We start from the raw sequence: 27697 nt of genomic DNA, 5'->3' as shown, positions 1-27697 counted from the left end.
TCACACGAGAACGCGCTCACCTCTTCGGGACTGAGGCTCATCAGGAATATTAATGCTTTTGGAATGAGGCAACCCGCCAGCAACGGGCCTGTGACCTCATTTAATCTCTCAATTCATAGTTTAATATTCTGGACTCCACCTCGACGAGCCTCAACAAGGGGTAAATTTACAGTGAATAACAGGGTAAAAAACCTGCTGCACTGCCCTCTAAGGGTTGAACGTTTCAAGCATGTTGCGCTTCTGTCCCGTGATGTCGCGGCTATTTAATGGGTGAAAACACCTGATTTTACATCACTTCCTGGGGTGTCTCAGTCCATAGAGGGCAATGCTATTATAACCAGAAACTGAGCCATGTGTGGATCCAAAATGTGGTGAGTAAGGTCAAAGAGTTCACCTATTATGTTTTGCAATCCATATCGGACCAACAAACAACAGGCTAGATTAGGCAAATACAAACCTGGCGCATATCACAATGTCACATCAAACGTTATTTGATTTCCATCATTTATCCTCAGGGGAGCAAGATAATGTGTGTGAGACTAACCTACAACTTCTATAGGTTAGGAGTCCCAGTAGATAGTCCTACGTGTTTTGGCGTGATCCTCTGGTAACCATGACGACTGCAGAGCCACCTAAGGGACTGTTGCACCGAAACATCAAAGCCCGTCAGTCCGATGAGATCTCTGGTCATGGTACGGACAATATGCTATTTATAGAAAATATATAAATTTGTTTGATTGGGCTGTATTGTGTTCCACTGTGTTGGTTTGCAGAAAATCATTGCATATTTAGTTTTTCTTTTTTTGCATTATTTTGTGCAATTACCAAGAGAGAAATTTAAATTTCAATACATGCAGTATTTGTTTGTGGAAGGTGGTAGCAAGAAAAACAATATGCTTGGGAATTATATTTAAACTGAATCCTTAGTTTTGCTCTGAAATTCAATGGAAATGTTACCAATGTAGGACATTTCATCACACGTCAACTCAAAGTGCTTTACATTTAAAGAGAAAATATAAAGATTCTGTATAGGCACAAAGGTAGCATAAACAACATAAATATATACACACGCGCATACAGCAAACCACACAGCAATAAAAACCAAAACATCAACACACACACACACACACACACACACTAATGAGCCATAAACCAGGTAGAATAGGGAAGTTTTTATTAATTAAACTAGTAAATTGCATTAGTTGGATATTAATTCAGGTGCAAAATGTACAGTATATTGTGCCGGTTAATCTTAAGCAATTTATGTTCTTCTCTCTGCAGTTGAGGACCGTAATAATTTACAAGAGGAAGATCTAAGACGGTGGCAGAAACATGCACAGGTAACCCATAACTCCATTGCCCAACAGTCCCTCAATTATGCAGTTTCTCCTCCTGTCAAAGCTGAGAGCTACCAATCTATCCTGGTTAATTCAGCAACAAACCTGTACTCATGTGTGGCTTTTACACGTAATGTTTTTAATGTTTGCTTTATTGCATCTTGCTGTATTCTGTCTAACCTCCTTTTACTTCACTGTTCTAATCCTTTCAGAAAAGCCCTTCTAGGGATTGGTTTTGCAAATAAGCATCCACTTTAACACAGTATGATATTGTATATTTCACTAGTATTATGAAGTGTTGTGTATAATAAGCCTGCAATGCTAAAAAGTAGTATTTTTTTCACATAAAACAAGATATTTGTGATGCATTGTCTAAAAACAAGTCCCTACATTTCACTGAAATGTTACTTGCTAGGTGATTGTGTCTATGAGATATTTTGACTAGTAATTAGACAATATACTATTTTACATTTTTGCAGTGTAGCTGTCTTCAGTTTGTCTTGTATATTGTATCTGTCTCTATCAAATAAACCATAAATGCATGAATAATCTTGAAAAAGACAATACAAAAGCTAAGATTGTGCAGAGTAAACAGGATACAGTGTTAATGTTATATTTTAAATAATATGGGATGCAGTTCGTGCTATATTTAGGGTTGAGAGAATTGAGAAAGCTCTTTCTCCTGTGTGTCTTGAAGAAGGTGAAGGGGAAAGTCCTGGAGCAGGTCCAGGATCACCTCAGTGATCTACTTGACAAAGCTCTGACTGAGTCCATCCAGCCTTTTACCAAATTACAGCCAGCAGTTAATGGAAATATGTCCAAAAGACCCTCATCCAGGTAAAGAGGAGGAGGAGGCGGCAACTTTTACTAGCGCACATGTTCCTCATTGATGTGGGAGATATGTTTATCCTCTTTGCGTGTCTGTATTTGTTTTAGTTCTCAGAGAATGGATGACGGCAAAGTGTTCGTGGACAGGCCATCGCTGTTGGAGTAAGTGTGAAAGACAAGTCTTCTCCAATATACCATGACCAAATATTGTTTTATTTATCATGCTGTCATCGGAGTTACAAAATCAGCAATATATATTTATTGTAATTCAGATTTATTTTATACAACCATTAAACGACAGATAGAGAGACTGCAAACAACCTCATACAGTAATAATCATCATGAGGGAAAGAAAGCTGAACATTTTTGAGAAATATAGATGTATGCATGATGGGTTGAAGAGGAGCTAGAAGCTACTTGTTAGACAATCTGAATCTAAAACAAAGATCAATGTTACTGTGGACCGCATACTGTATACAAGACATGAATGCAGATCATTCAGATACTCCCATGAGCATGTTTGTGCATATTCTATATTAAAGAACCTCTTACATGTGTATACAGCACTACATACATTCACATGAATACAACGTAGAGCTAATTTAATGAGAGCTCTACTCGTCTTCATCAGTGAACTGTTTGAGATCAACCACATCAGGACCATCTACCACATGTTCATCGCCATACTCCTCATCTTCTGCTTTAGCACGCTGGCTGTCGACTACATCGACCAGGGCAGGTCAGTGGGACAAGTGTGTGTGTGTGTAGGTGTGTCTACGACAATGACACGCCTCAAACCCTGTGACCCTGAACTAATACAAACTCAATTACCCCAAAGCCTTTAGAAACTTCTTATCTTCTTCCCTTAGTACATCCCTCCCTCCTTCTCTCGCTGCCTCTCTGCTCATCTGGCAGCAGAAAGATAGAGCAATCAATCCCTCTGAGTATGTTTGCTGTTGCTTTGGGCAGCTCTGTAATGACTCGGTTGTCGTTTGCAGTCACGCAGGACTGTGAGTTTAATTCTTATGTTTCTCCATCGGGAAACTCGACTGTGTGAAAATTATTCGATACATCCACCCGCTGTTGACAGAAAATTGATGAGGGGTTGTGTCGAATCACAAAAATCCTTTTACATGCTGCAGTGACTGGGTATTTAAAATCTATTACTGTTATCACCAGAGGGGTCTCTTCAGAGACATGAATGGGTCAAATATGCAATGCATTTAACTATGACTGCCATTTATTAAAGCCAGTCATGCTTTGATATAATTAAAATGTTTGTTCAAAGCCCTGTTCGAAGCTAAAACAGACCACAGTGGCAAATAGAGCGCATCATCTAAATGCCCTTACTAAAGTTTAGTCTTTCTTTAAATGTAATTTTAATAAAAATGTGCCCATTGCCTTCATGATTATAATTTACTTCTTTTATGCAATCTCAGGTTGGTCTTGGAGTTCGACCTGCTGTTCTTCGCTTTTGGGAAGCTGGGGACGGCCACCTGGGCCTGGGTTGTGATGTTTGTCTACACCCTGCTCGTTCCCTACTTCACCCTGGTGTACTGGGGGTCTTTGTACCACAGCTTCCCCTCTAAGTTGGGGCTGTCTATCGGCACGGGCCTGGTCCTGTCTGCAGTGCAGACCTGCGTGCTGGGTGTGTTCCCCATCTACGTGGTTGTACACTACCAGCTGCCACCAGCCTCGCGGTTCATTGTGATACTGGAGCAAGTGAGTGTTTGTTTGAGGAATACATGGTTGCAAAAGTCCACACAGCAGGCAGCAAACAATTAACTGTGGGGGAAATGGAAAAACAATCTTTAAATCTCTACTTCTATCATAACAAAGATGTGATATGTTGTTTGGATGAATAAAACAAATGGCATTTATTGGGGCTTTATTTATCGTATATATTTGATGCAGCAAAGCTTATGAGCCAGTTCAGGCAGCCCAACTCTATTCTGTTGCTTCATTCACCTGGCACATTCTCACAGGAACATATATCCAATGCACACTTTCAATCACGGCGTCGCACTTAAAGCAATCGGTGCTCTGGTCACTCTTTTGCTCTGCTGCTTGCTGCTACTGCTGCAGACGTTACTTCTGTCCATAGAGCATTTCAAAAGCCCCGCCTCCACCTGCAGTCAGTCTGGAGGCTCTGAGTCCACCCTCCCTCTAGGGGGAAGGTAGTATCATATACCATTGAGGTCAGAGACTCTAGATGTTAAATTGACAAGTTAATATTCATATCGTTAGACTTGGAGAATTGCCATTTTAGGAAATTGTTAAAGAATCAGAGCAGCATTGAGGATTCTGCTAGTAGAACTAATCCCCCTTTTACACATACAGTAAAGGTACGGAATCAGAGATTGATGATTAGAGTTAAGCAAGACAGCAAGGTTTGTGTGTTGGAGGCAGCCGTGGCAGAGCTAACATGAGAAATCAACAGAGTAAAAGTAATTGCAAAACCCATCTGGTACACTAGTATGAATGTGATTGGATGTTGCTGTCACCGAACAGCTGACACGAACACTTCATTTGTGATTTCAGATAACCAGCAGGTCAGTTGTTATAACTCTAGCAGCTTTCTCCTAGAAAATGTAGATTGTTACAAAGTTTAAAGGTTGTTTAGAGCTAAAAATTGTGTCACATTTCCTTTAATAACTCCTGCAGTACAATGTAAGTGTTTTTATTGCAGTGTGAATTGCTGCCCAGCATTCCTTTTAGGAACACCCTGTGCTAGATACACTCTGGACTGTAGATAAATTATATTCATAGGAAATCCAATTTATAAACGCAGCCCTTCATTGCCAGTAACAAGAACATTTCAATAAGGAATGCTTGCTGATGGGAGTCTTCCAGCTGGAAAGGCACCAAACGAGAAAGTAGATCTCCGTGTCAACGTTTAAACATCACAGATGCATACTGTAATACCTTCTCATCCTCTTTATCACACCGTCCTCGGTCTCCAAAAACCGTCTTAGTACTACGGTTAATTTAGCTCCGTTGGATGAAGTGAGATAATCCCAGGGTTTAGGCGATTTTGAGAAACCTGGTGCTGATCTTCATCTGAGCTGGGCCCAATCAGTCTGATTAGAATTCTGAAGCTGTCCGTCTCATATGAAGTGTATAATATAGATTTGAGACTTTACTAAATTGCCCAAAAAGAGTGAGTGGTTCTCTGCTGTATGCAAATTGATGATGCATCATGTCTGAACTTCAGTTCGTGGCAGACTTCTCCAACTGTGTTTCTGTCACGATATATACAGTTCCCTGTTGTTGTTCCTTCTCCTGATTAATTGCAGAAGTGAGCTAAATAATGCATCATTATGTCAATATACACAAAAACAGGAACATGAGGATGAGGCAACACAAGATGTATGTTGTTTACTTCACCTTGTCAACTCATGCAATAAAGACAGACAATGAGGCTGTCATAATTGATACATTGTGTCTCTCTTCACATAATAACTGTATTAATTTTCCCCAGATTCGATTCCTGATGAAGAGCTACTCGTTCATGAGAGAAACCGCTCCTGTTATTATGAAGAATACACCAAAGGAAGGTACTGTGTCGAATTGTTTCGCTATCAGGTGTATTTACTCCTCGGGCAGTGTCATTACTCACAGTGACACTCCCAGGCACCAGAGAAAAATGACTACAACAGACCTCAGCAGGTTACCACCTAATGATTCATGCTAAAGTTAAAATGAACAATGAATACACCCACATGCAATAAATAACCTCAAGTGTGCGCACCCCCATGAGATCCTATTGTAAAAGTCTGCTAGTGGTGAAGAATGTGTCTCTAGTACCTTTTACTGTAAAAGTCATAGTTATGTGAATATGTACTGCAGTAAAGTCCCTCCAGGAGAAAACTGTATCGTCCTGAATAAAACGGTAAAATCAGGCAGAGAATAGCTTCATAGAGGCGCCCATGGTTTGAATTGGTTTTGGAAAGAGATTTTATTAACACAGATTTTCACAAGCTCTGTTAAATTAAATGTTTACTATTTTAAATGCCATTAAGTAAAGTTGGAGCTTGAGTACAGCTAACAGTTCAGCACAAAGGATTAGAAGCTTTAAGGCAGACAATTTCACATAATGGCTGACAGATTTTGTGATAAACCCACTGATGTTTGATTTTCAAGGCAGACATTTGTTTGCTACATAAAGGCACACTAAAGCTTTAGTATTCACAGATGGAGCTATTATGTCACATAATGTAACAAGAGAAATGCAATGAGAAGCTTATGTCTGAATCAGAGACCTTAAATTCTAACTATAATAACAAAAACCTTTAAAGAAAACTCTTTTTTTAATCATTTAAGGCAACATGAGACTGCTAAAAGATATTTAACTGCCAGATTTAGGACTAAAAACTGGACCCTCCATTTGATAGTCATACTCACTGAATTGTCTTTGCTTTTCAGGAGAAAGTCCAAGATCCCCAACACTTTCCAGCTATCTGTACTTCCTCTTCTGTCCAACACTCATCTACAGGGAATCTTATCCCCGGTAAGACATATTGTCCCTTTGGTCTGGGTTCCTTTTGCTTATCTTTCATTATTTTATTTTAATTAGTGATAATACAGTCATGTTAGCACTGAACTGACATTGCCACAGACCCACAAAATGCTGAAGCAAAGTGTTTTGCATTCCCTATCAGGCCTTAGTAACACATTTTGGCAAATCTCAGTCGCAAAAGCACAAATACGTGAAAAATAAAGGCGCTCAATGTGAAATTCTGATCATTGTCTCCACACGGCTCTCAACATGGAGAAGGCTGAGCTGGCAGCTCGCAGCTGACCCTGCTAACACCATGAACAGTGCAAACAAAGGCAACAGTGCTGACAGAGCTAACGGTGTTAACCTGAGGGGGGAACAGAGGGTAGTGCTATGCTTATCATGGCCTTAGTTTATCAGCTGTAACCTATGAGCACAGTGCAGCGACCATGAGTTAGCCAGGCTGGCACGATCACGTGCACTAACATTGACTTAAATACACGAACGGCAAGCAAACAAAACCCAGAGGCATTTTGATAACACCACACAGAGGAAGAGCAACTTCATTCTCTGCTCGGGTAGACATTACTCCACTATATCTTCACATGAAAAGAATGCTGCTATATTAATGCTGTAGAGAAACTTTAATTGTGACTTAATTGCTTTTTAGCTGGGTTTTATAGGCTCCTGATATCGTGCATGCTGTTTCACTATCAAACTGTAAATAGTAATACGTCATGTGCTTTTCCTACAATGACAAACCAAAATGTTTTACTGTGAAAGAGGCCTATTTGTGCCTAAAAACTACATCATGCTGAAAAATAACATAAATAAGATAAGCAACCTGTGGGGCAACACAATTTCTCAGTAAATGTGTGTCGTGACTTCCTGTCTGCTCTTTGTAGGAATACCCACATAAGATGGAAGTATGTTGGCGTCACACTTGGTATGGTAAGATGAAACTTTATTTGGGCTTTTGAGAGTTCATGTCATTTTCACACTTAACACCTTTTAGTCGGATTATGTAAAATTATGTAAAAGTAAACGAAGGTCTACGTGGGGTTAATGACCTAGAAAGGATCTGACCCAGAAGTGCTCATAGCACGAGTGTATTGTGTGATAACCTGAAGCGATCATAAACTACAGGTGCCTAATAACTTTGATCTCTCTTATCTTCGATCAAACCACAATCTCCAGTTCTTTTGTGCTGATGTTTTATATCCTTTTCCTTTTAATGCTGAATTTGCAGATCTTAGGATGCCTGTTTTACTGCTACTTCATCCTGGTCCGCCTCTGTATGCCCACCTTCAGACCTGAGACCAACCAGCCTTTTAGTAAACGAACAATGGTTCTGGCTGTGTTCAACTCAGTATTACCAGGTACTGTGCTTTCTACACTCCACCTATGTGGAACTTGTTCTGGGAGACTTTTCCGGCAATATTATAAGAAAGTAACGCGTAAAACAAACATGTAAATCATTGGTAACATCACTTCTGCTTACAACCTGTATTATCTCTTATCTGTGTGAGTCAGCGCAGGTTAATGTATCACTTAATTGGGAAATAGAGGAAACAAGTCTCTTGTGATTTGAAGTCAATGATAAGATTAAAGATGCTATTATGCAATCAGATAGAGGTATTAAAGCCTGGCATGTTTATCTCTCTCTTTAAGTAAATAGCTTTTTGAAGTGCTGATATAAGAGCATCAGTGTCAAGTTACAATTCTTATGAGAAAGCTGGGAGCAGTGCCCAGAATAAAAGTGTTCCTCATAAACTTCCTCTCTCTCTCTCTCTCTCTCTCACTTTCTGTCTCAGGTATAATGATCCTTCTGTTGTGTTTCTTTGCCTTCCTGCACTGCTGGCTCAACCTCTTCGGGGAGCTGCTGCGTTTTGCTGACAGAATGTTTTACAAGGTGTGTGTCATGGCTGATTTTTGTGGGGCATCATCTCTCCTGTGATGACATTATTTTTTAGACGTGCTTGCTTTTACAGACGGGGAAATTTTGATTAATGACAAGAGAGTTTACTGCAGGGTGGCCTGATGGTCCCTCAACAGTTTAACTTTTCCATCATTATATTCTGTTGATACAGTTTGCTCCTGAACAAGCACTGACTTAGTTTTGTGCTCATGTGCTTTGACTGACGTGTTTCTGCAAGGTGTGAATACATTTCAACTGGCAGATTGATTTATGTACAATAGCAGCAGTGAGGTGGGGACAGTGAAGCTCTCCTTATATATACGTATATATATATATATATATATATATATATATATATATATATATATATATATATATACATATATATATATATATATATATACGTATATATATATATATACGTATATATATATATATATATATATATACGTATATATATACGTATATATATATATATATATATATGTATATATATACGTATATATATATATATATATATGTATATATATGTATATATATATATATACGTATATATACATATATATATATATACGTATATATATATATATATATGTATATATATGTATATATATATATATACGTATATATATATATATATATATACGTATACGTATATATATATATATATATATATATATATATATATATATATATATATACATATATATATATATATATATATACGTATATATATATATATACGTATATATATATATATATATATATATATACGTATATATATACGTATATATATATATATATATATATACGTATATATATATATATATATATGTATATATATACGTATATATATATATATATATATATGTATATATATACGTATATATATATATATATATATGTATATATATGTATATATATATATATACGTATATATATATATATATATATATACGTATATATATATATATGTATATATATGTATATATATATATATACGTATATATATATATATATATATACGTATACGTATATATATATATATATATACTTATATATATATATATATATATATATACGTATTTGACAATAATGAGGCCACACAGTTTCCTTGAAATCTCTATCTCTATGATAGCGTTTAATTTAATTAATAATTATGTGCACCTGACACCACTTATTTAAATGAGGTTGGACTGTGACAATCACTTGAACCGTCACACTGAGCAAGGCATTAGCTGCAATATTTATCTTTTGTTTGTATGTAATGTAAAAAAAACACAAAGTATACAGCAAATGAGATCTTGGATGAGTCCAAACAGTTTACCTCTACAGTAGCTGGAAGCACAGTATGCCACCAGCTCTACAAGCTCTTAAACTCTAGATGAGTTTTAAGGACATATTTCATTTAAGAACATCAGTCAGGCTTGTCTCTCACCAGTATAACTTAGAAATACCAGAACAACTTATTTGACAGCAGTCGTCTCAGTGTTTCTCAGACGTCAAAATTGAAGGGATCCATCTCTATTCTGTCTTTTAATTTGATCCACACACTCATTTTACTACTCTGTGTTGATTTTCCAGGACTGGTGGAACTCGACGTCTTTCGCCAACTATTACCGTACCTGGAATGTAGTGGTTCACGACTGGCTCTATTACTACGGATACAGAGACTTCCTCTGGGTGAGCAGAGTGCCAACACAGAAAAAACTACAATTACATACAATAGATCGTATCAAACAAAACAATAATATAATCAGCAGCATGTCACATGATGAATGACGTGCGTACAGTAGTCCTGTAATTCCCCGCTGAACCAGCCTGACCTCTGAACTTTGAGCCAAACCCTTCTCTTTCTCTGATCCCTGCAGCTGTCCAAAAGGAAATTCCGAACGGCTGCCATGCTCTCCGTGTTCATCGTCTCTGCTGTCGTCCATGAGTACGCCTTGGGCATGGCATTCGGCTTCTTCTATCCCGTCTTGTTCTGTCTCTTTGCCTTTTTTGGAGGTGAGGGTCACATTCATTATTCAGGGAAGAATCTTCACAACGATATAAACAAAAAATGATTGGTATTCGGTGCTGCTGGGGGAAAGCTTTTGATAACATACGTGCCTTTTTAAATACAGGAAGAAAATAAGATGGAGAGAGAAAAAGAGAGAGAAAAATGTTGCTTGTCTACCTCATTATCATTGCTAAAATAAATACACTGTCTCTGAATACAATGGCTTATTAAAAATATGTAAATGTTGCCTTCTACATTCTGGACGGTGCCTTCAAGCCTTCAAAGTCAAAATCAGTGATTATTCACTCTAACACACATCTAGTAGCTGTTTTCAGGGGACAACTCATTATATTTCAAGAGAGCACACTTGTGCATTGTGTCCTCTTCCTCTGGGTATCAATAAGTCGGCATCTGACAGAATTGCTTTGCACGCTCTTACTATTTTTCCCAGTCCTTACAAGCATACATCTCAGGCAGATAAACTGTCACTACAGATATAGCCTTCACACAAAAAAAAACAATCATCAACAACAGCATTACCTCATGTCGTCCTTTCATAGTGATGTTCAACTTTACCATGAACGACAAGCGACAGAGCCCCGTGTTCAACGTCATCATGTGGACGTGTCTCTTCCTGGGTCAGGGTGTCCAAGTGTGTCTGTACTGCCAGGAGTGGTACGCTCAGATACACTGCCCTCGGACAGGGGTACGTACTCCACCTACATGTATATCATCCTGGCTTTGTCTGTTCTTATCTCCAGTCATTCATGAGTATCTGTTACTACACAGACTATGTGCCTACGTGTACACACAAATATAAAGTGCGTAAACTTGACGACACACGCAACTTACACACATAAGCCCTTATTAGAAAGTCCCATGTGTTGAGTAACAGTAGGTTTGTAAAAGTCTGACATGTATTTAACGTTTGATGAAGTCACAGATGTGAAGGATTTGCCTGACAGATGGGCACAGATGTACTTAACATACTTTCTACGCATTAAGGAATCCTCTAAAGCCAGTGGCGTCATTCACACACACGATGGTTTAACACACATAACTGCTGTCTAAAAATATAATTGACCACCATTAACTATGAGATTATTAAGTGATGATGAATGGATGTTTAATCATGCAGATGAAATGTATACAAGGATTAGAGATGATTTCACCATATTCAGACCAATTCTTCTACTCCGTCTCCACAGAATAGCTTCTGGGAGTTGGTTACCCCTCGATCATGGTCCTGCACCTACCAGAGTTGATGCTGCCTTTCTCCTGGGCTGGATGGACGAACGATCAAAGTATGGAGGTCTGAAAATCACGATGGACTGAACACAGAAGAGTGCAAGGAATTTGAAAGACATGTAAATATACATTTTTTTGTATGATTTTCTGCTTTTGTTGTGTGAAGATTTCTTTTGTTGTTGTTTTTTTTAGAGGCGTCGTGATCCGTATGTCGCTGATCACTCGCCTCTGAATTATTCAAAGTGTTTTTACATACTCAGAATGCCTTATAATCTGATTATAGCAGTGTATATTTATAGTCATAAGTAATACATATTCAGAATGCTTTGTAACAATAATCATAACAATAATAATAACACATTATAAACATTTTATAATTACTTATAAAATCTTTATTTCATAATTGCTGGTCATACATGATGCATTATAATGTTTTATAATGTGATTATAAGTTACTGTAAGTGGTCATTGTTTGCTTAAAGCAAACAATGACCACTTACAGTAACTTATGACATTATAATGCATCATAACAGTGTTTACAAGACATAAAAATATTGCAATATAATACAACTATGGGAATTTTAATACAATATTATCCTTGCAAAAGAATTATGAAGTAATTATGAAATGATGACCTGCAGTTATTGGGTATAATGATCCTTGACCTTATAAGTCATTATAAAATACTTTATAATGTGATTATTGTCATAAAGCATTATTCATATTTATGAGTACTTAGAGCTATAAGTATACAGTGCTGTAAATAGTATTTTCTTAATGCAATGGCTATCAAAGAAAAAGTTACCAAACTTTCTTTAAAAATAATTGTAATGTACTGATTTCTTTTTTTTTGTCAAGTGCTCATAGAACATCTCACTGTAAGCAAAATGTTGTGCATTAATCAACAAGTAGCTTGTTTATTTACAATATTAAGAGAAAATGTGTACATTCTCTGTGTACGGGTTAAAGAAACAGGATACAACATGTAAATGAGTGAGCTTTAGAAGTGCTTGTACACAGGTTCTTTGGACAGAGTCAGGTGAGCTGTTTCCCCCTCTTACCAGTCTTAATGCTGAGCTAGGCTAATTACCTCCCGGCTCAATCTCCATAATTAATGTACAAAATATCATATACAAAGTAATTAACAAGGGGATAATAGTTACTGTAGTTATAAGCTATCTTAGTTTCTTATTTCCTTGACCCAATTATTTGAATTATTAAATGTATTTAAATGGTATTGCTAAACCTCAGAAACTCAGAACTATCTGCAAATAAAATTGTACATTGCATTTTTGTTCGAGCTATATTTATAATAAATCTGGACATGATTGTAGAAAACGTTTCACAGAAGACAGGTGAAATCAGTGACAACTTTGAACAGGCTCTGCCACTGTGAGGGCACTGGGCCTGCAGCGTGTGTTGCATGTTTAATCCTGCCTCGGTTGACATTCAGATGGCAGGGATTGGTTGGGAGAGCAGGTACGTTAACCAACCAACCAACCAACCAACCAGAGGCAGTGCAGCGTCTTATCAGTCCGCCACAAAGCCTCTGTTTGTCTGCCTGCCACGTCCCTCTGAAGTCATACAGGAAGAAGAGGATTATCATTGGTACAGTGTTTGCATTAGTGATGTAATGCTCTGTAAACTGATGTACTGTAATACCATGGCAGCTCAGAGAGGAACAGAGGGACAGGTAGTTTCAGAAGCAGCGTCTAGTAGAACTTAATATATTTGTGTCTACGTTTGACATAATTCATCAAATGTTATACTTGAAAATAAAATCATGTTTTTTTTTTGTATTTTATTTTGATTTTGACATTTTGTTTGACATGTTTTTTTTATCACTAGCTTTCTTTTAACTTCTATGAACAGGTCTGTGACACATTTGATCTGTTTGATGGCTTGTCTGCAGCCATCAATGAGCCACTTCGCTGGTCCAATTGGAAATGTCATCTTTGCTGCAGGAACACAATGGGGGGGGGGGGGGGGGGCTCATATTGGCAGAAATAAAAATGCCCCTTAATGTCCACTTAAGGGGGTGAGAATTCAACAATGAAAAATCAACATATAAAATCTGACAAACCAACTATTAACTCATCTTTTAGCGCTGGTCTGAAATATCTAGCCCCATTGTTATCACCAGCTAGTTGACAACTCTGTCTGTTTGGTGACGGGCAGGAAGCACCGAACTGCTTCTTTGCTGAAAACAGCTGTTAATTTACGGACAGTAAAACACAAACAATGAGCTGTGAGACGCTAAAACACTGCAGAGCTAAAGAGAAACTGCAGTCAGCTGATAATTATCTCTGGGTTTGCCACTGAGAGTCATGCCTCTCACTTTACACTTAACATTGTTAAAATGAAAGTATTTATTATTGCGTTGTTAATTGAGCTTTGTGAATTGAATCATCCAGGAACATATTCAAAAATGTTTAGTCCGTATTCTGATGGTACAGAGGGAGGCATTTTCATTTGTTGATTGAGTTGAGCTGTGATGCACTCTAAATGACATGGTAGATGGATACATTACCCAATAAATACATGAAATGAAAGCTGTTATGAGATATTGAGCATGTAAATGTTTAACCATCAGGCTTTTACAGCTTCTTCTTTCCCATTCTACAGAGAGCAGTTTAAACCGGTGGTTTTGTCCTGGAGATGTTTTTTTTTTTGTTAAATATTAAGTAATTAAACTAAATTAAATAATTGTACTATTATTTGGATTGCATGAGCCCATGTTATTCTGTAACAATATAAGACAAATGTTCTGCCCAATTACCTCTAAAACTGCAACACAAAGTGCTGAGGGTTAACTTGAGCTGAAATGTAAACCTCTGCTTGGCTGGTCCCAACATGGAAACTGCTGCAACCACAAGATATGTTTTGTATTTTTCCTCCTGAATGGATGGAAAGTATGTTTAACTAGCACACAAACAGACAGATTGTATTATGTCCTTCCATGCAGAATATGCAGTAGAAAATAAAGGAATAAATAAAAGCAAAGACATGTTTTATAAATCCAGAGTGGTTTATTGGTTATATAACTGGCAGGTTTGCCAAAGCACCATAAGAAATTTTGCAATAACCAGCCTGTGTATATTTCAATGCCAGCAAGATGCGTTCAGGAACAGTGGTTTTAAAGCATGAGTAAACAGTCCAATCAAAACATCACACCTTCATGAAAGGGTTTAATATATCCTCAAACCAAAGCTCAATTTAGACAGCAGCTTTGTGCATGTTGCACGCTATGTGCTACACTTTTTACAGCCGGCTGTATTTCTCAGGGAACAGAGATTGAAATGAATCGAAAGGCGAGCCAAACTGACTCTGTAACAGTGAGAGAGAGAGAGAGAGAGGGAGGGGGAAGGGCAGCAGGACATAAACAGGGATTAAAGATGAACACGCAGATACTCACTCACTTTCATCTGAAATACCAGCCAGGACTACTACTGCTGCTGCTGCGCTGTGTGCACACACGTGCATTCTGTCCGTGTATGTGTGCAACTATGTAATCATGTGTGGGGAATATGTGGGGGAACAAATCAGCTTTGAGTAGTTGATCTGGAACAAAGTGGCTCAGGGAGCAAGCAGAGCTGTGATTTTATTCCCTAATGTTCATGAACGACATTTATAATCGGGGGTTTACGGCGCACAGGTTCGAGAGGACAGGCAGATTTAGAGGGACTCTCACATTGAAAACCCACCGGGAGACAGACGGGCAGTAAAGACGGACTGAGACAGCAAAGTACAGCTCGGTGCAAGCAAATTTAGAGAAGCAGGAAAAATTAACTGCCCACAAGTTGGTTAACAACACATTTTACTTTCCTCAAACATGTCTCTAACTGTAAGTGGTCAGACAACGGGGGCTCGCTCCCATGACCAAACTCTTCTTAAGTGTTACTTTGGACAGGAAGAGGAGGATGGATTTCACTCATAAGTGCACAGACACAGTACATCTGTTGGACAGATTTACTGTGGGCTAGCAGCGGGGGCTATAGTCATAATGAGTTAGCTGCATAGATGTGTGGCCTAAACCCCATGATGACGACGATAGCAAGACTCCACTAAACTATCAGGTCATATGAATGTGCTGCTCAGGAGAGTTTAACCTCGGGGACAAGCTGCCTAATCAGTGTGAAACAACGTGTTTTTCTGGTTGTCAGTTTCACAAATAGGACTATTTTTCGCTGTACTGTTTTATCTGTCTCAGTCACAAGAGCAAAGGAACCATTAATTGCTCACAAAAAAAAAGGGAAGGAAAAACACTCAGAAGTATTCACTCAAGTAGAACAAAGAAGTGACTTTTCAGCTGGAAGAAAATCAAGTAAAAGAAGGATACCGAGGGGCTTTGGTCCCAGTCCCGTATGTGTCCAAGTGCTTCACAAGAGCAGACTGCTGCAGAATGTTAAACAATGGTGCTCTGTCAAAGACAGCATAGTCTTACTCACATTAAGAAAAATAAAACAGCTAAACTCCATACACTATTTACATATTTTAGCTCAGTGCATAATGGATATCTCTTCCATTTCTCTTTGTCAAATCGATACAAGTCCGTATAGAAAACTCACTTCAGCATGAAGTGTCACAGGCGAAGAATGCTCGTGTTTAGAATTGATACTGAATTGGTTCTGGCATCAGAACGCCCCCAGCCAGCGCGTTCCATATTAAGTAACAGACAGAGACTGTGTTTACATGCAGAGTGCTGCTGGGCTGCAGGCGGTGGAAGGTCCCTGTGCATATTAACTTTCTGGAGGCTGAACTGCTCCCATCAGCATTCATGTGACTGTCAGTGGCAGCGCTAGAGGCTTAACCATTCACAGACATTGAGATATTTTTTTTGAAAAATAAAAGAAAAATACACGCAGTTTGAGAGGGAAGGAACAATTGGAACATTATCGACGTGAAAACACAGAATATGTGTGAAAATAGAGCCATTACAGGCTGAGAAGCGTTTGGTAGCTTTATACTGTAACAATCAAACTATGACTTCTGAGGGGGCCGTTGGCTTTTCTGTAGAAAATATACAAATTTTACAGCATCCAACGCAGTTCCTCACATCTGAGAGACTCGAAATCTGAAGTACCGTATGTACTTTTGACCTGGTCACAAAAGTCTTGCGAATCTTGTGTACTTCTACCCTTCTCCATTTGAAACAATGCTAAGCTTGGACAAAGGAATCCTTAAAAAGGTGGATGAAGCCAACATAAAAAAGTATTTCTACCGTTGGATGGTGGCTTCAAAAACCTAGATTATTACGCCTACTGGTGCGAGATGCAGCAATCACTAAAATATACTCAGAGAAGGTTTGGATATAAAAATACAAGAGAATATAAAACAGAATATTTTGGCATTGATTATTAAACAGGTTGGTCAAAACACAAAAGAAATAGTCAAACAGGGTGAGTCATTTTTGTCTTGAAAGTAGTTTCTCTGCCATTTCTTTCATTATTTTCAGTGCATCACCTCTTTCGTGCCTCTTCGCGAACATTCAGATTTCAGACAGGCGGAGACTGCGGACATCTATTTTTGAGCGCGCTGACTGGCGAGTCGCTTCATGAAGCAGCAGGTTACCGTTGCGATGATGACGATGCCCACAAACAAGGCAGAGGAGACTCCGACAACCAAAGGGATGAGGATGAGGTCAGCAGCTGAAAGATAATAGAAGGATGCAGTGATGTGAAATACATTCATAAAAGAAAATACAATATTTAAATCGTATTATAATCCATTTTCAGATGGGGAAAATCTACTTTTGTATTACCAAGAAAAAAAATAGTCTCCTTTGGGAATAACAGCGATTTGTTTGGTTCAAAACAATACGGATAAAGACTTTTTATATAATACTTTCAGGCAGCACACATGTTGATGAAAAGCAGATAAATGGACTGTCCTGCTGGATAAAGTAAAGCTCGGTGATCTCTCGTGATTCAGTCAGCTCGTGCTGGATGACTGAACCTGAAGAGATGATCACGTCGTGCTTCTGACAAACATTATAGAACATATTTTAGATTCATTACATTCTGGATATTTTGACTAACTGGATATGATTAAAATGCATAAAGATCCAAATCTACCACACAAGCTCCATTCACCATATTTTCACAAAATGATATTCCTTTTAAATGCTGATATACGTACATTGACACTAAAAAAAAAACTTGCTGAGGCGGCAACAATAAGTCAATTAATTGATCAAAATAACTTTTTTGATAATTGATTAATAATTTCAGATTTTCCAGTGGGACAGTAAAAATGGTCCTCTTGGTCCTTGAGTTCAAAGTCCCACAATATTAAATGACTGCTTCATGGGACAGGAACGTGCATATGTACATATTTAAGATGGAAATACAGGAGAACCATGTCCTGCTATCTGCTACTTAAAATGTACAGACACTTCTCAAGGTCAAGAATGCCGCTCTGCACTGAGCTCATATTACCACTGATAACGCAGTCCTGACGTGTCAAGGAAGAGTAGTGCTCACCCTCCAGTTCTCCCTCAGGTAAACACTGTTAGCTCTGTCAGCACTGTTGCCTTAGTTTTCACTGTTCGTGCAGCTAGCACCTTTAGCTGCTAGCCACCGGCTCAGCCGTTGCTGAAAGGATCTCATTCCGTACAGAGAACTTTTAAAGTATCAAAAGTAAAAGTCGTCATAATGCAGAGTGGCTACTGTCAATGTTACAGTATTACATCATTGGATCATTACTACTGTGGTACTGTGGTTAGTCATGGTGGAGCTAAATTGAACTCTTTTTGGTAGCTTAATCTGTGTCAATGGATCATATTTTATAAACTTAAGTATCGTAGGTTTTCCGTGTAAAATCTTTTGGTTTTGAGAAGAAACTTAACTATAGCTCTGATATATATGTAGTGAAGTGAATACTCAAGTAAAGTACCTCTAAATGGTATTTATGTACACCAGTTCAATCCTGGGACCACCAGGATAAATCTGGATAAGGAGGGTGAAGAGCAGCACTCGCCTCTTTACCCTGCAGTACTCCAGTGGAGCTGCTCAGTAGCTGACAGATCAAACCGTAGTTGTACTAGGCAGCTTCCAGATGTGAATGTATGCGTGTTGGAGTGTAAATTAGAGCTATGATCTCAGCAAAACCACTTCAAAAATAGTTAATAAACTCTATCTGCTTGTAATCCGTTACAAGTATCCAAGATCACTTTGGTTACTACATAAAAACAAATCCTGGGAGACTCTTACCTTTGGCATACAGGTAAACAGTCACTGCATTTGACTCAGCTTTGGCCCCCGTGTTGTACCAGCCTCCATGCTGGTCCTGACCCCACGCCTGGGCATGACACGCATACATGCCCTGATCCTCCATTGTTGCTGCGTGGACCCTCAGTCTGTAGCTGCCGGCTGACAGGCGGTCGACGCTAACCTCGCTACCGTTGGCATAGATCTCTGCGACACCGTCGTACATGAGGGCAGCTACCAGTCTGGGTTTTTGCACCACAGGGCGGTCCGGTAGAGCAACATCAGATGCTGGGCTCGGTACCTTCTTGACAACTCGTTCAGGGATTGGCCACCGCAGCCACTGCACCTGTGCCTGGGCGGGGCCTGTGGTCGTCACAGTGGCGTTGCAGATCAGGGTGATGGTGCTGCCTCTTTTTAAAAGGGGGCCTCGAGGGAGCTGAGCCACAGCTGCAACGAACACATCTGTGGAGGGAAGTGGTACATTGAAAGAATAGTTTATAGAGGGTGAACTGAACATACGTGACTGTCAGTTTGACAAAACTGAAAGTTCAGCGAGCCACAGATTCCAGTTGGCAGTTTACCATTAAGCATCAGAATGCTACACTGACTTATTGCATATCCCTGATGTTCCATACTTTTAAATAATTTCTTACACCAAACAAATGCAGAGGTCCTCGAGCAGAGAATGTAACCAGCAGTGGAAAGAAATAGGAATCACTGATATAGATGAAGCCTGCGTGTCACTGGGGACGCGAGTAGCAGCTCTCACCTTTGCTCTTGAGGTTGACGGTGACTCCCTCAGACCTCTGGGTGAGTGTTGCAGGAGTAGACTCGCCGGGGTTTGTTCTTCCAGCGTACACGCTCACCACACACCGGTACACCCCCGAGTCTAAGGGCTGGGCTGAGAACAGCTTCAGAGAGTACCTCCCCTCGGCCACTTTCTCCATAGAGCCCCCGCTAGCTCGGCTGAGGTCGTCCCCCCAGCTCACAACGCCGTCTGGGCTCATCTGGGCCACCTCCACCTTAACAACGTCAAATACAATGTCTCAGTATCCCTCAATAATACTGTGCAGGGGCAAAACAAACACGGCAACTTGTTCTACTGTATACAATCGCACACACTGAGCAATAAACAATAATACAAATGAGTCAGCAGAATGAGAATCGGTACCTCGACTCCACCGCTCCAGGCTACGTCGCTGCGTACTGATCCCCTCTTCATCCACTGAACCAGCAGGCCCGCGTTTACTTCAGACGGCAGCCCCAACACCTCACAGGTCAGGATGAGAGGGGAGCCCACCTGCAGGGTCACCTCCCCCTTGGGCGAGGACGTTATGCTCAGAGACTCCGCTGGGGAATGGAAGAGGTGGAGGGAGACGGCTTAGTAATAATGAAAGCACAGGAAATCTTCCTCGGTGGAGGGCCTCAAACAAGCACTCAGACTGTGACAGTAAAACGTTTCAGAGGAAGCAATATACTGTGGGTTTCTGTGGGGAAGCTAGAGTGGCCTCTCTTGTACATTACATATTTAATGGCCAAGATAAAATGGATAACCACTTTGCCCTTTTCTATTATTGCTCAATGAAAGAAACTTGAGCATGTTGGCGAAATGAGAAACATTTAACGCTCTACAGCAGAAGGTGCAGCACAAATGAGAAGTGCAACTTTGTTTCATGAATTGAAGAAGTTTCATATTGGAAGTACTGATATAACCGGGTATAAATGGAAGATATCGACACTGGTCCATTGTGTGAGCGAAGCGTCATTTAACCACAACACAGATCTGCTCAATAATAGAGACATTATACAAACAAAAGGAGACGCATCAGACTATTGTATTCGTCAGACAACAGGGGCCAGAAAAGACAGAGCTATATAGTGCTCGTCAGAGAAACAATGCATGCACTGATGAGATTAAATGCTTCAACTTCAGCTCCACTTTTATTGCTGAAGAGAAAAGAATTTGACCTAAATAACTTTAAGCTCCAATAAGTAGTTACTAAGTACTGAGACTCATCAGCAACACAGGTTCATTAAAAGAACATTTATAAAAATGTAGTTTTGAATAATTCAATATTAAACTTTAAAAAGCACTTTCATAGATACATATCAGGACCATATCCTCTATGTAACCTTATGTTAACGTCCCTATCTAAGATATTAAAGCAGTTTTAAGAAGGACAGATCTGTTCTGACACTAATGGACACATCAGTCTGACAGAGAGACAGTCGTCGTCCTCTTTGTGGGCTACAAGAAGCCACGGTGGGAGGAAAGACTGCTTAATCCTTCAGACCTACACCAGCTCTTTAGAATTTAAATTGAGCCAAGCAGCGAGGCAGTTATTCTGCTGCTCTGCCAGCCGGCTATCGACCCCTCAGATCCAGCGGGATAATCAGCGAGAGCTGAGCATCAAGTTCAACAGTCAGACAGTTTGACAGCGGACACATAGGAAGTAGAATTTTGATAGTTGCAAGGTTCTCAAATGTGAGAATTTGCTGCTTTTTGTAGCCTCACATTATAGTTATTAGTATAGTAGAGTCAAACAAGACATTTGATAAAGTCACCTCAGAGTCTGAAGATACTGTGATGGGCATCGTCAGATCAATCGATCACGAGAATAATAAGAGAGTAGTACAATAGTAAGATATAATAGTAATATGTACATCCTTCCACCCAGCACGGGAGGAAAAACCCAGTCATCCAGGCAGCTAATCAGAAAGCCCAACACTCCTTCAGCCAACAAGCCGACTACAGATGTGTATCCAGTGACATGTTTAATCAGCTCCGCTATCTGTCCTGTCAGTAAACCGCTCAGTTCGCCAGCCAGCAAGCTAGACATTCGGTTAAGCTGTAAGTAACACAAACATCCAGAGCTTCAGCCTGAAACCTGGAAAGAGTCCAATGTACTCAACAGCAACACAAGTCCAGGCCGACTGACGCCACTGAGAGAGAAGAAATGACCAGCAGGAGCCAAACTTCAGCTGTTTTGCTTTCATTGTCTCCGGTTTATTTGGCCAACGATGTTCTTTTCTCAGTGTTTTATAAAGATTGTCTTACTAACTTCATCAAATGTCTGTTGTTTGAACAATTAACTGCAAACCAAATATCTGTGCAACATGCTGGTTGCAGTATGACCAATGGCACTCGCCCCAAGCGGTCAATGTGTTTAGCAAATGTCAGCACAAACACTGGCACAGTTTCCCCAGTTACACTGACCTAGTTGCTGAACGGTCAAGTTGCCAATATCCAGCGTCCTTTGCGCTATCTTCTGCCACGATCGATCAGGGTCCCGGATCCACTGGGAGGCCTCGCAGAAATACGTGCCGGTGTCTTGTGGCTGCACCGCTCTCATCTTCATCACGTACACGTCCAGTCCCGCCTCCCCGTTCCTCTTCTCCAACGTGATCTCTCCGTCATCGTACCGCTTCTTGTACGAATGTCCGGGGACGACCCCCAGCAGCTTGTCGACGGAGATAATCTCTCTGGCGGTGCTGACCTCCCCTCCCGCTCCGCTATCCAAACCCTCTCCAGCAGCGCGCTTCCCGAACGTGATGGACAGATGGGTGAGCTGCTCCGATTGGATGCCGGCTGAGCATGTCAGCGTTAATTCGGCCCCCTCTGGCACGGGCTGGCCGGTGAGTGAGCGGGTAAAACTGATCTGGAGCGTGTCAGGGATCACTGCGGGTGTATAAAGAGACAGACAGACAATTACAGCAACAGGAGCCAGGTGGGAGGGGAAAGAAATGGACCAAATCTAATTTCTATTGCCGTTTCTATGTTTAGAACACTAAAGCAAGTCATGCAATGTGGTTACTGAGAGTGACTGCGAGCCGTTTACCAACCTTAGCTTTGGGGCTCAAGCTTTGCCAAAGCTAGATTAGCCAGCTATTATGAAGATAAAACTCTTAAGCTGCCTAACAAACACCCAGCATCCTACAAACATAAACGTAGTGGTACACGACGAATAGAAACAGGATTGGTAACCATGTGGATGGTCGAAAATTGCCAAAATATAGTGGATAGCTTGAGCAGATGGATCTTCGTAGAAAGAAAGAAAAACTCCAGATGGCAAGTGTAAATAAGAGCTTAGACATGAGGAATGTCATCGAGCACCAAGTTAAACACAGAGTATGATTAATAAACGTCATTCATCTGGCTGATGTAGAGCAGAGATGCAATAACCCCCGAAACAAACTGGAATACAGTGTGCTGGTTTACACTGCGTGTCGGCTGAACTGTGACAGCCATCGTGTCGGGACTAGCACTGGGTACCGTTTGAGATTTTGCAGCAGAAGTTGGTGATGCATAATAATAGTTTTGGTACCGACTAGAACTAGTCGCTGAAAGAACAAAACAGGAAGATGCTGAAGGCATGGGAGTGCCATAGAACTCCCATGTTCTACCAAGATATATGTCTTACCTTTGACAGGCACTTTGGCGCTGTAGTTCCCCTGGTAGGTGATGTCCGTGCTGGGTGTGTAGCATTCATACTTCCCCTGATCGTCAGCTCGGAGCCTCTGGATCACTAGCCGGACTTTGTCCCCCGAGTCCCTCTCCACCCTCACCTCCCCACTCTTCACCCGGGCCTGGAAAGGGGCGTAAGGGAAGCCCTTGTCCCTGGTGGACACCACTCCCATCTGCCTTCCATTGGCGTCATCCCTGATCAGGAACCACTCAAAGTCCTGCGTACGTGGGCCATCGTATCCTGATACGGCACAGGGCAGGGAGAGGGGGAACCCTGCCACGCGGTACAAGGTCCCAGGAGGAAGAAATATGTCGCGACACACAGCGCACTGGAGCCCTGTGAAAAGAAAAAGGGAGAGAGAGAGCAAAGAGTGTGAAAGACGGTGACCAACGGGCAGGACGGGCTGGAAACGGTGTGAACAATGTGAACTTCTGTGGGTCACAGCTTCGCCTCGCAGCATGTTTGCTACATGGACTCACAGATCAATATCCTGAGCTGATGACTGGCTAACAGGGAATCAATACGTTAAATAGTGGAGGAGAAAAAAACACTCCAGCTGGGGCAGGGCAATGACACATTCATAAATAAATACTATCATCTATGTGAGTCTCTTAGCTCATATTAGGGCTGCACAATTAATCAAAATGGCCTACTTCAATTTTAAAATCCCAGCAGGCGCATTATTTGTTAAAGGAGTAATGCGTGTCAAAATACCATTTTAAATTAAATATTGTCCTGGTCCACACATCATATTCTACAGACTTAAGAAAACATCTTTGTTTGGTCCATACCCCCGCAGAAAATCACACCATAGAGATTTTAATATCTCGCAATTGAAAAACCCTTAAAAGGAAGAGTTCACTAAAAAACAAATAAAAGTTTGTTCTCTCACAGTGCTGCAGTGAGCTCGTTTCAGTAAGATTTGCTGAAACTGGTGTTTCTCACTGCAACACAGTGATCCAGAAAAGTGGCATTCAAAAAGTGCTGATGCTAATATTCAGTGCTCAAACCAGCAAAAAGTGATGGTCATTGAGCGCATTTTCTTTTGGAAGGAGTGAATCTTGAAACTGCCAATCACACAGAAAGGGAAAAAATAGAATTAACTCTATCCCGCTGTCCTTACTGTTCAATAGAAACCTGGTAACACGAGGGATTGTATGAGTATGAATATTCAGTGCGAGTGCCTCGGGAGTTTCAAGCTTCCAGGTTCAAGAATCATGATATTTCACTGATTCATATTTTCCGGCTGGTTCATCACCAACTTCCCCAAAAACCCTCCGAAATAGTCTAAAGGTTCAGGCCGAGCTATTTAAATACTGAAACACTTTTTTTAGCCGCAGGCATTGAAACTTATCACGCCATTGATATCTTCTCATGATAAGGGTACTTACACAAAGTCATAATTTCCTCTTTTAAAAGAAGGAAACAGAGACATCATGAAGCGTGTTTTTAGACTGGCTCTACAGACTTGCTCCCTTTAAGCGATTTGTGTTATTAATATACACAAATTACTTTCAAATCACACATTTTTTGCAGCAAGACAGATTTTTCAGGTCATTTTAACTGACTAACAAGTCAAATGCTAACAAGAAAAACAACATAAGGAAGAAAATTTGAATAAAGTTTAAGAAAAAATATAAAATTTAACAAAAATGGAATTTAAGAGTACAAACTATGGAAGTTGTATACAGTAAAAACTAGCAATACAATTCAGATGCTTAATCTCAGGTTTTAGGCTGATACCAAGTAGCAGTGCTCGCTTTTCCCCCAAAAACTGAGAAAATAAACATCAAATAAAAAATGCAAATCAGATGTGATCATCCCAACATAACAGTCAACTAACCGACACTCAGTCCGACCCACTAACACGCACCCTTTAAACATCACCTACGACTGATAAAACTACCTGAACAACTAGAAATACTAGATGGGTGCGTTTTGGCACTCCCCGTCTGTGTGTGTGTGTGTGTGTGTGTGTGTGTGTGTGTGTGTGTGTGTATGTGTGTATGCGTCAGACCTAAAACAACTGGAGCTTTCTCACAGGCGAGTCACCACCCGACAATAACACGCCCCTACATAATGACATGGGAGACGAGTGGGAGGCTTAAGCGGATCAAGTCCTAATTAACATTGGGCTTGGACTGATAGGGCCAGGGGACACCACAGCTCGGGACAAGGCTCAATACTGTCTGGAGTGGATACTGTGCAACACGGAGGAGCGGAGCCCCAAAATTCTCATACTAAGAACCCGCAAAGAGATGCATGTTGGACCACAGGACTGAAAAAAAGGAACCATGTCTACTTGGTTATTAGATAAGATTATGTGATTAATAATGCCGTGCGCAGGGAGATAAAACAAACTGTGACTCGGTCTGATATGTTCTACTTATGTCTAAACTGTCAAACAATGAAGAACTATCTTAACACGTGAGGTGCAAAGTTGAAAACAGAAGACATGTTAATGCATTCAGCTTAATCTGCTCTGCGTGTTTGGGTTGTGTATACAATGACTGGAGTCAAACAATACAACCTGGAAAATGAGGGTTGGTATCACTCCCATAAAACAACTATGACGTTTACCATTACGTGAACACCATTAGAGAGCCCTAGTGATGTGGATACCTTTGCTTGGGACTTCCTGGATGCCACCACCAGACAATTTTATTGTCCAAAAACACCTGTTTCCCTGACACAACCAGCTTCACCTCCATCACACAGCCTGTGGTCCTCAGGGGTTTGTGTTTGATGGTGGACTGTCCTATCTGACACTTTGGATTGAAGGTAATAAACGTGCGGACCACCACAAGAATGTGATGAAGTGTACCACAGAAGAAGCGTTTACAGGCAAAAAATAATTTCAAAATAAAGAGGAATAAAAGGGGCCAAATTAATCTAAATGAATGAATTGGTCGGCTTGAAGAAACAATCATGCAAATGCATCTCCGTGTGAGGCGGTTTTTAGTCATTGCGTGCAGAGCAAACAGGTACAACGCAGACCGCACGGCTGGCGTTACTCACCCCAGTGTAGAAGTACGAATAATGTTGTTTTCATCGAAGCCATCGCGGTCCTCATCTTCTCCCCCGATGCTCAGAAGGATTACGTTGACTCAGATTTCTCTCTGCGCGTTTATCGTCGCACATACTTCATCCCGCCGCGCGGAGGCCAGCTGTCTTTAAAAAAAAAAACGACACGAAAAGACGTGATTATTTTTTTTGCGATGAAAGAAATGCTCGCATCAGTTTAATGTGCAACAATAGCGTTGCACGGAGAGGGCAGAGAAGAGAGAGTTGGGGTTAGCGCTATCGGCTAACTGCAAGGAGGCGGGTCGATATTCATAACGTGAGAGGTTCGACTACCTTTTTCATGCACCGTCGCATCTCCGTCAACACATCGTCTGCTCCATGTTGGGTTTAGATTATATCGCCTCGACAGACAGACATGCCGCCAACCAGCAATGGAGGGGTTGGCATCACAGGGGGTTGTGTGTGTGTGTGTGTGTGTGTGTGTGTGTGTGGAGGAGGAGGGGTTGGAGGGAGGAGCATGCATGCAAAAAAGGCTCCGAGAGAAGAAGTCAGACTGGTGCCATTGGTGAAGACACGATGGGGACATTTTGAACCAATGGTAACAGAGTGTTGTAAAGAGGTTGAAACAGCAACTTCAGACCGCAAGGGGTCACTACAGCCACAACACACACACACACACACACACACAGTATATACATGTATATATGTGTATATGTATATGTAATATATACATATATATGTGTACATATGGCATACTTAGATATAGTATGCCATTGAAGGGTTTCATAAAAAACGTTGTAGCATAGTATGACATAAAAGGTGTAATAACAATGCGAGTATAAAATACCCCAAAATTGTCTTAGGCCAAATAAATGTAAAAAAAAAAGGAGTAATAGTGTACTTTGCCATAAAAAACATATGCCACATTAAATTACATCAACCTTCAGAGTATAGTATGCCATTAAAAATGTAATAAAAAATTAAATTCAAAGTGATAGCCATGAAAATGTCATGATCTGAGGTTGTGGGTTCGATTCTTGTGTTGACAGTGGACTTTAACGTCCACCACCCAGAGTGAAGAAGTCAAATATGCTACAAAACCATAGTGGAGTGTCAGACATCTTGCAGCTCAGAGTGATTGAAGACTCGTCTGAAGACAGAAGGGTTC

At 40.4% G+C, this 27697-nt stretch overlaps 2 protein-coding genes across 3 annotated transcripts; one reads left to right on the top strand and one right to left on the bottom strand.

The window, feature by feature from the left end:
- The first annotated feature begins 613 nt into the window (after positions 1 to 613).
- On the top strand, positions 614 to 12572 carry soat2 (sterol O-acyltransferase 2). 2 transcript variants are annotated; one of them, XM_076110905.1, is made up of 15 exons: positions 614 to 686; positions 1282 to 1340; positions 2035 to 2174; positions 2274 to 2327; positions 2797 to 2904; positions 3605 to 3887; positions 5647 to 5722; positions 6591 to 6675; positions 7569 to 7614; positions 7913 to 8042; positions 8478 to 8575; positions 10166 to 10264; positions 10453 to 10588; positions 11144 to 11289; positions 11792 to 12572. In XM_076110905.1, the coding sequence occupies exons 1-15, from the start codon at positions 614 to 616 to the stop codon at positions 11846 to 11848; spliced, it is 1590 nt and encodes a 529-aa protein (XP_075967020.1). In that variant the 3' UTR covers positions 11849 to 12572. The 2 variants fall into 2 exon arrangements, with proteins under 2 accessions (XP_075967020.1, XP_075967019.1); XM_076110904.1 differs by having other exon boundaries at positions 614 to 692.
- A 2268-nt stretch (positions 12573 to 14840) lies between these two features.
- Positions 14841 to 26975, bottom strand: igsf8 (immunoglobulin superfamily, member 8). The gene is made up of 8 exons (XM_076111040.1): positions 26863 to 26975; positions 26524 to 26676; positions 23461 to 23841; positions 22257 to 22718; positions 20211 to 20389; positions 19809 to 20061; positions 19043 to 19501; positions 14841 to 17479 (listed from the first exon to the last, which is right to left on the bottom strand). The coding sequence occupies exons 2-8, from the start codon at positions 26576 to 26578 to the stop codon at positions 17352 to 17354; spliced, it is 1917 nt and encodes a 638-aa protein (XP_075967155.1). The 5' UTR covers positions 26579 to 26676; positions 26863 to 26975; the 3' UTR covers positions 14841 to 17351.
- Positions 26976 to 27697: the final 722 nt, after the last annotated feature.

The sequence above is a fragment of the Anarhichas minor genome, unplaced genomic scaffold, assembly GCF_050575085.1.
Source record: "Anarhichas minor isolate MPS153535 unplaced genomic scaffold, ASM5057508v1 ptg000043l, whole genome shotgun sequence".
NCBI lineage: Eukaryota > Metazoa > Chordata > Actinopteri > Perciformes > Anarhichadidae > Anarhichas > Anarhichas minor.
The sequence above is the reverse complement of the archived record's forward strand: the minus strand, read 5'-3'. Positions and strand labels throughout refer to the sequence as shown.

Coding starts and splice junctions, on each gene's coding strand:
- soat2 (XM_076110904.1), top strand. CDS start 614: ATGACGACTGCAGAGCCACCTAAGGGACTGTTGCACCGAAACATCAAA. Junction 7,615..7,912: donor TTGGCGTCACACTTGGTATG/GTAAGATGAAAC, acceptor CTGAATTTGCAG/ATCTTAGGATGCCTGTTTTA. Junction 10,265..10,452: donor GATACAGAGACTTCCTCTGG/GTGAGCAGAGTG, acceptor TGATCCCTGCAG/CTGTCCAAAAGGAAATTCCG.
- igsf8 (XM_076111040.1), bottom strand. CDS start 26,578: ATGAGGACCGCGATGGCTTCGATGAAAACAACATTATTCGTACTTCTA. Junction 23,842..26,523: donor ATTCGTACTTCTACACTGGG/GTGAGTAACGCC, acceptor TTCTTTTCACAG/GGCTCCAGTGCGCTGTGTGT. Junction 19,502..19,808: donor CGTCAACCTCAAGAGCAAAG/GTGAGAGCTGCT, acceptor TTCCCTCCACAG/ATGTGTTCGTTGCAGCTGTG.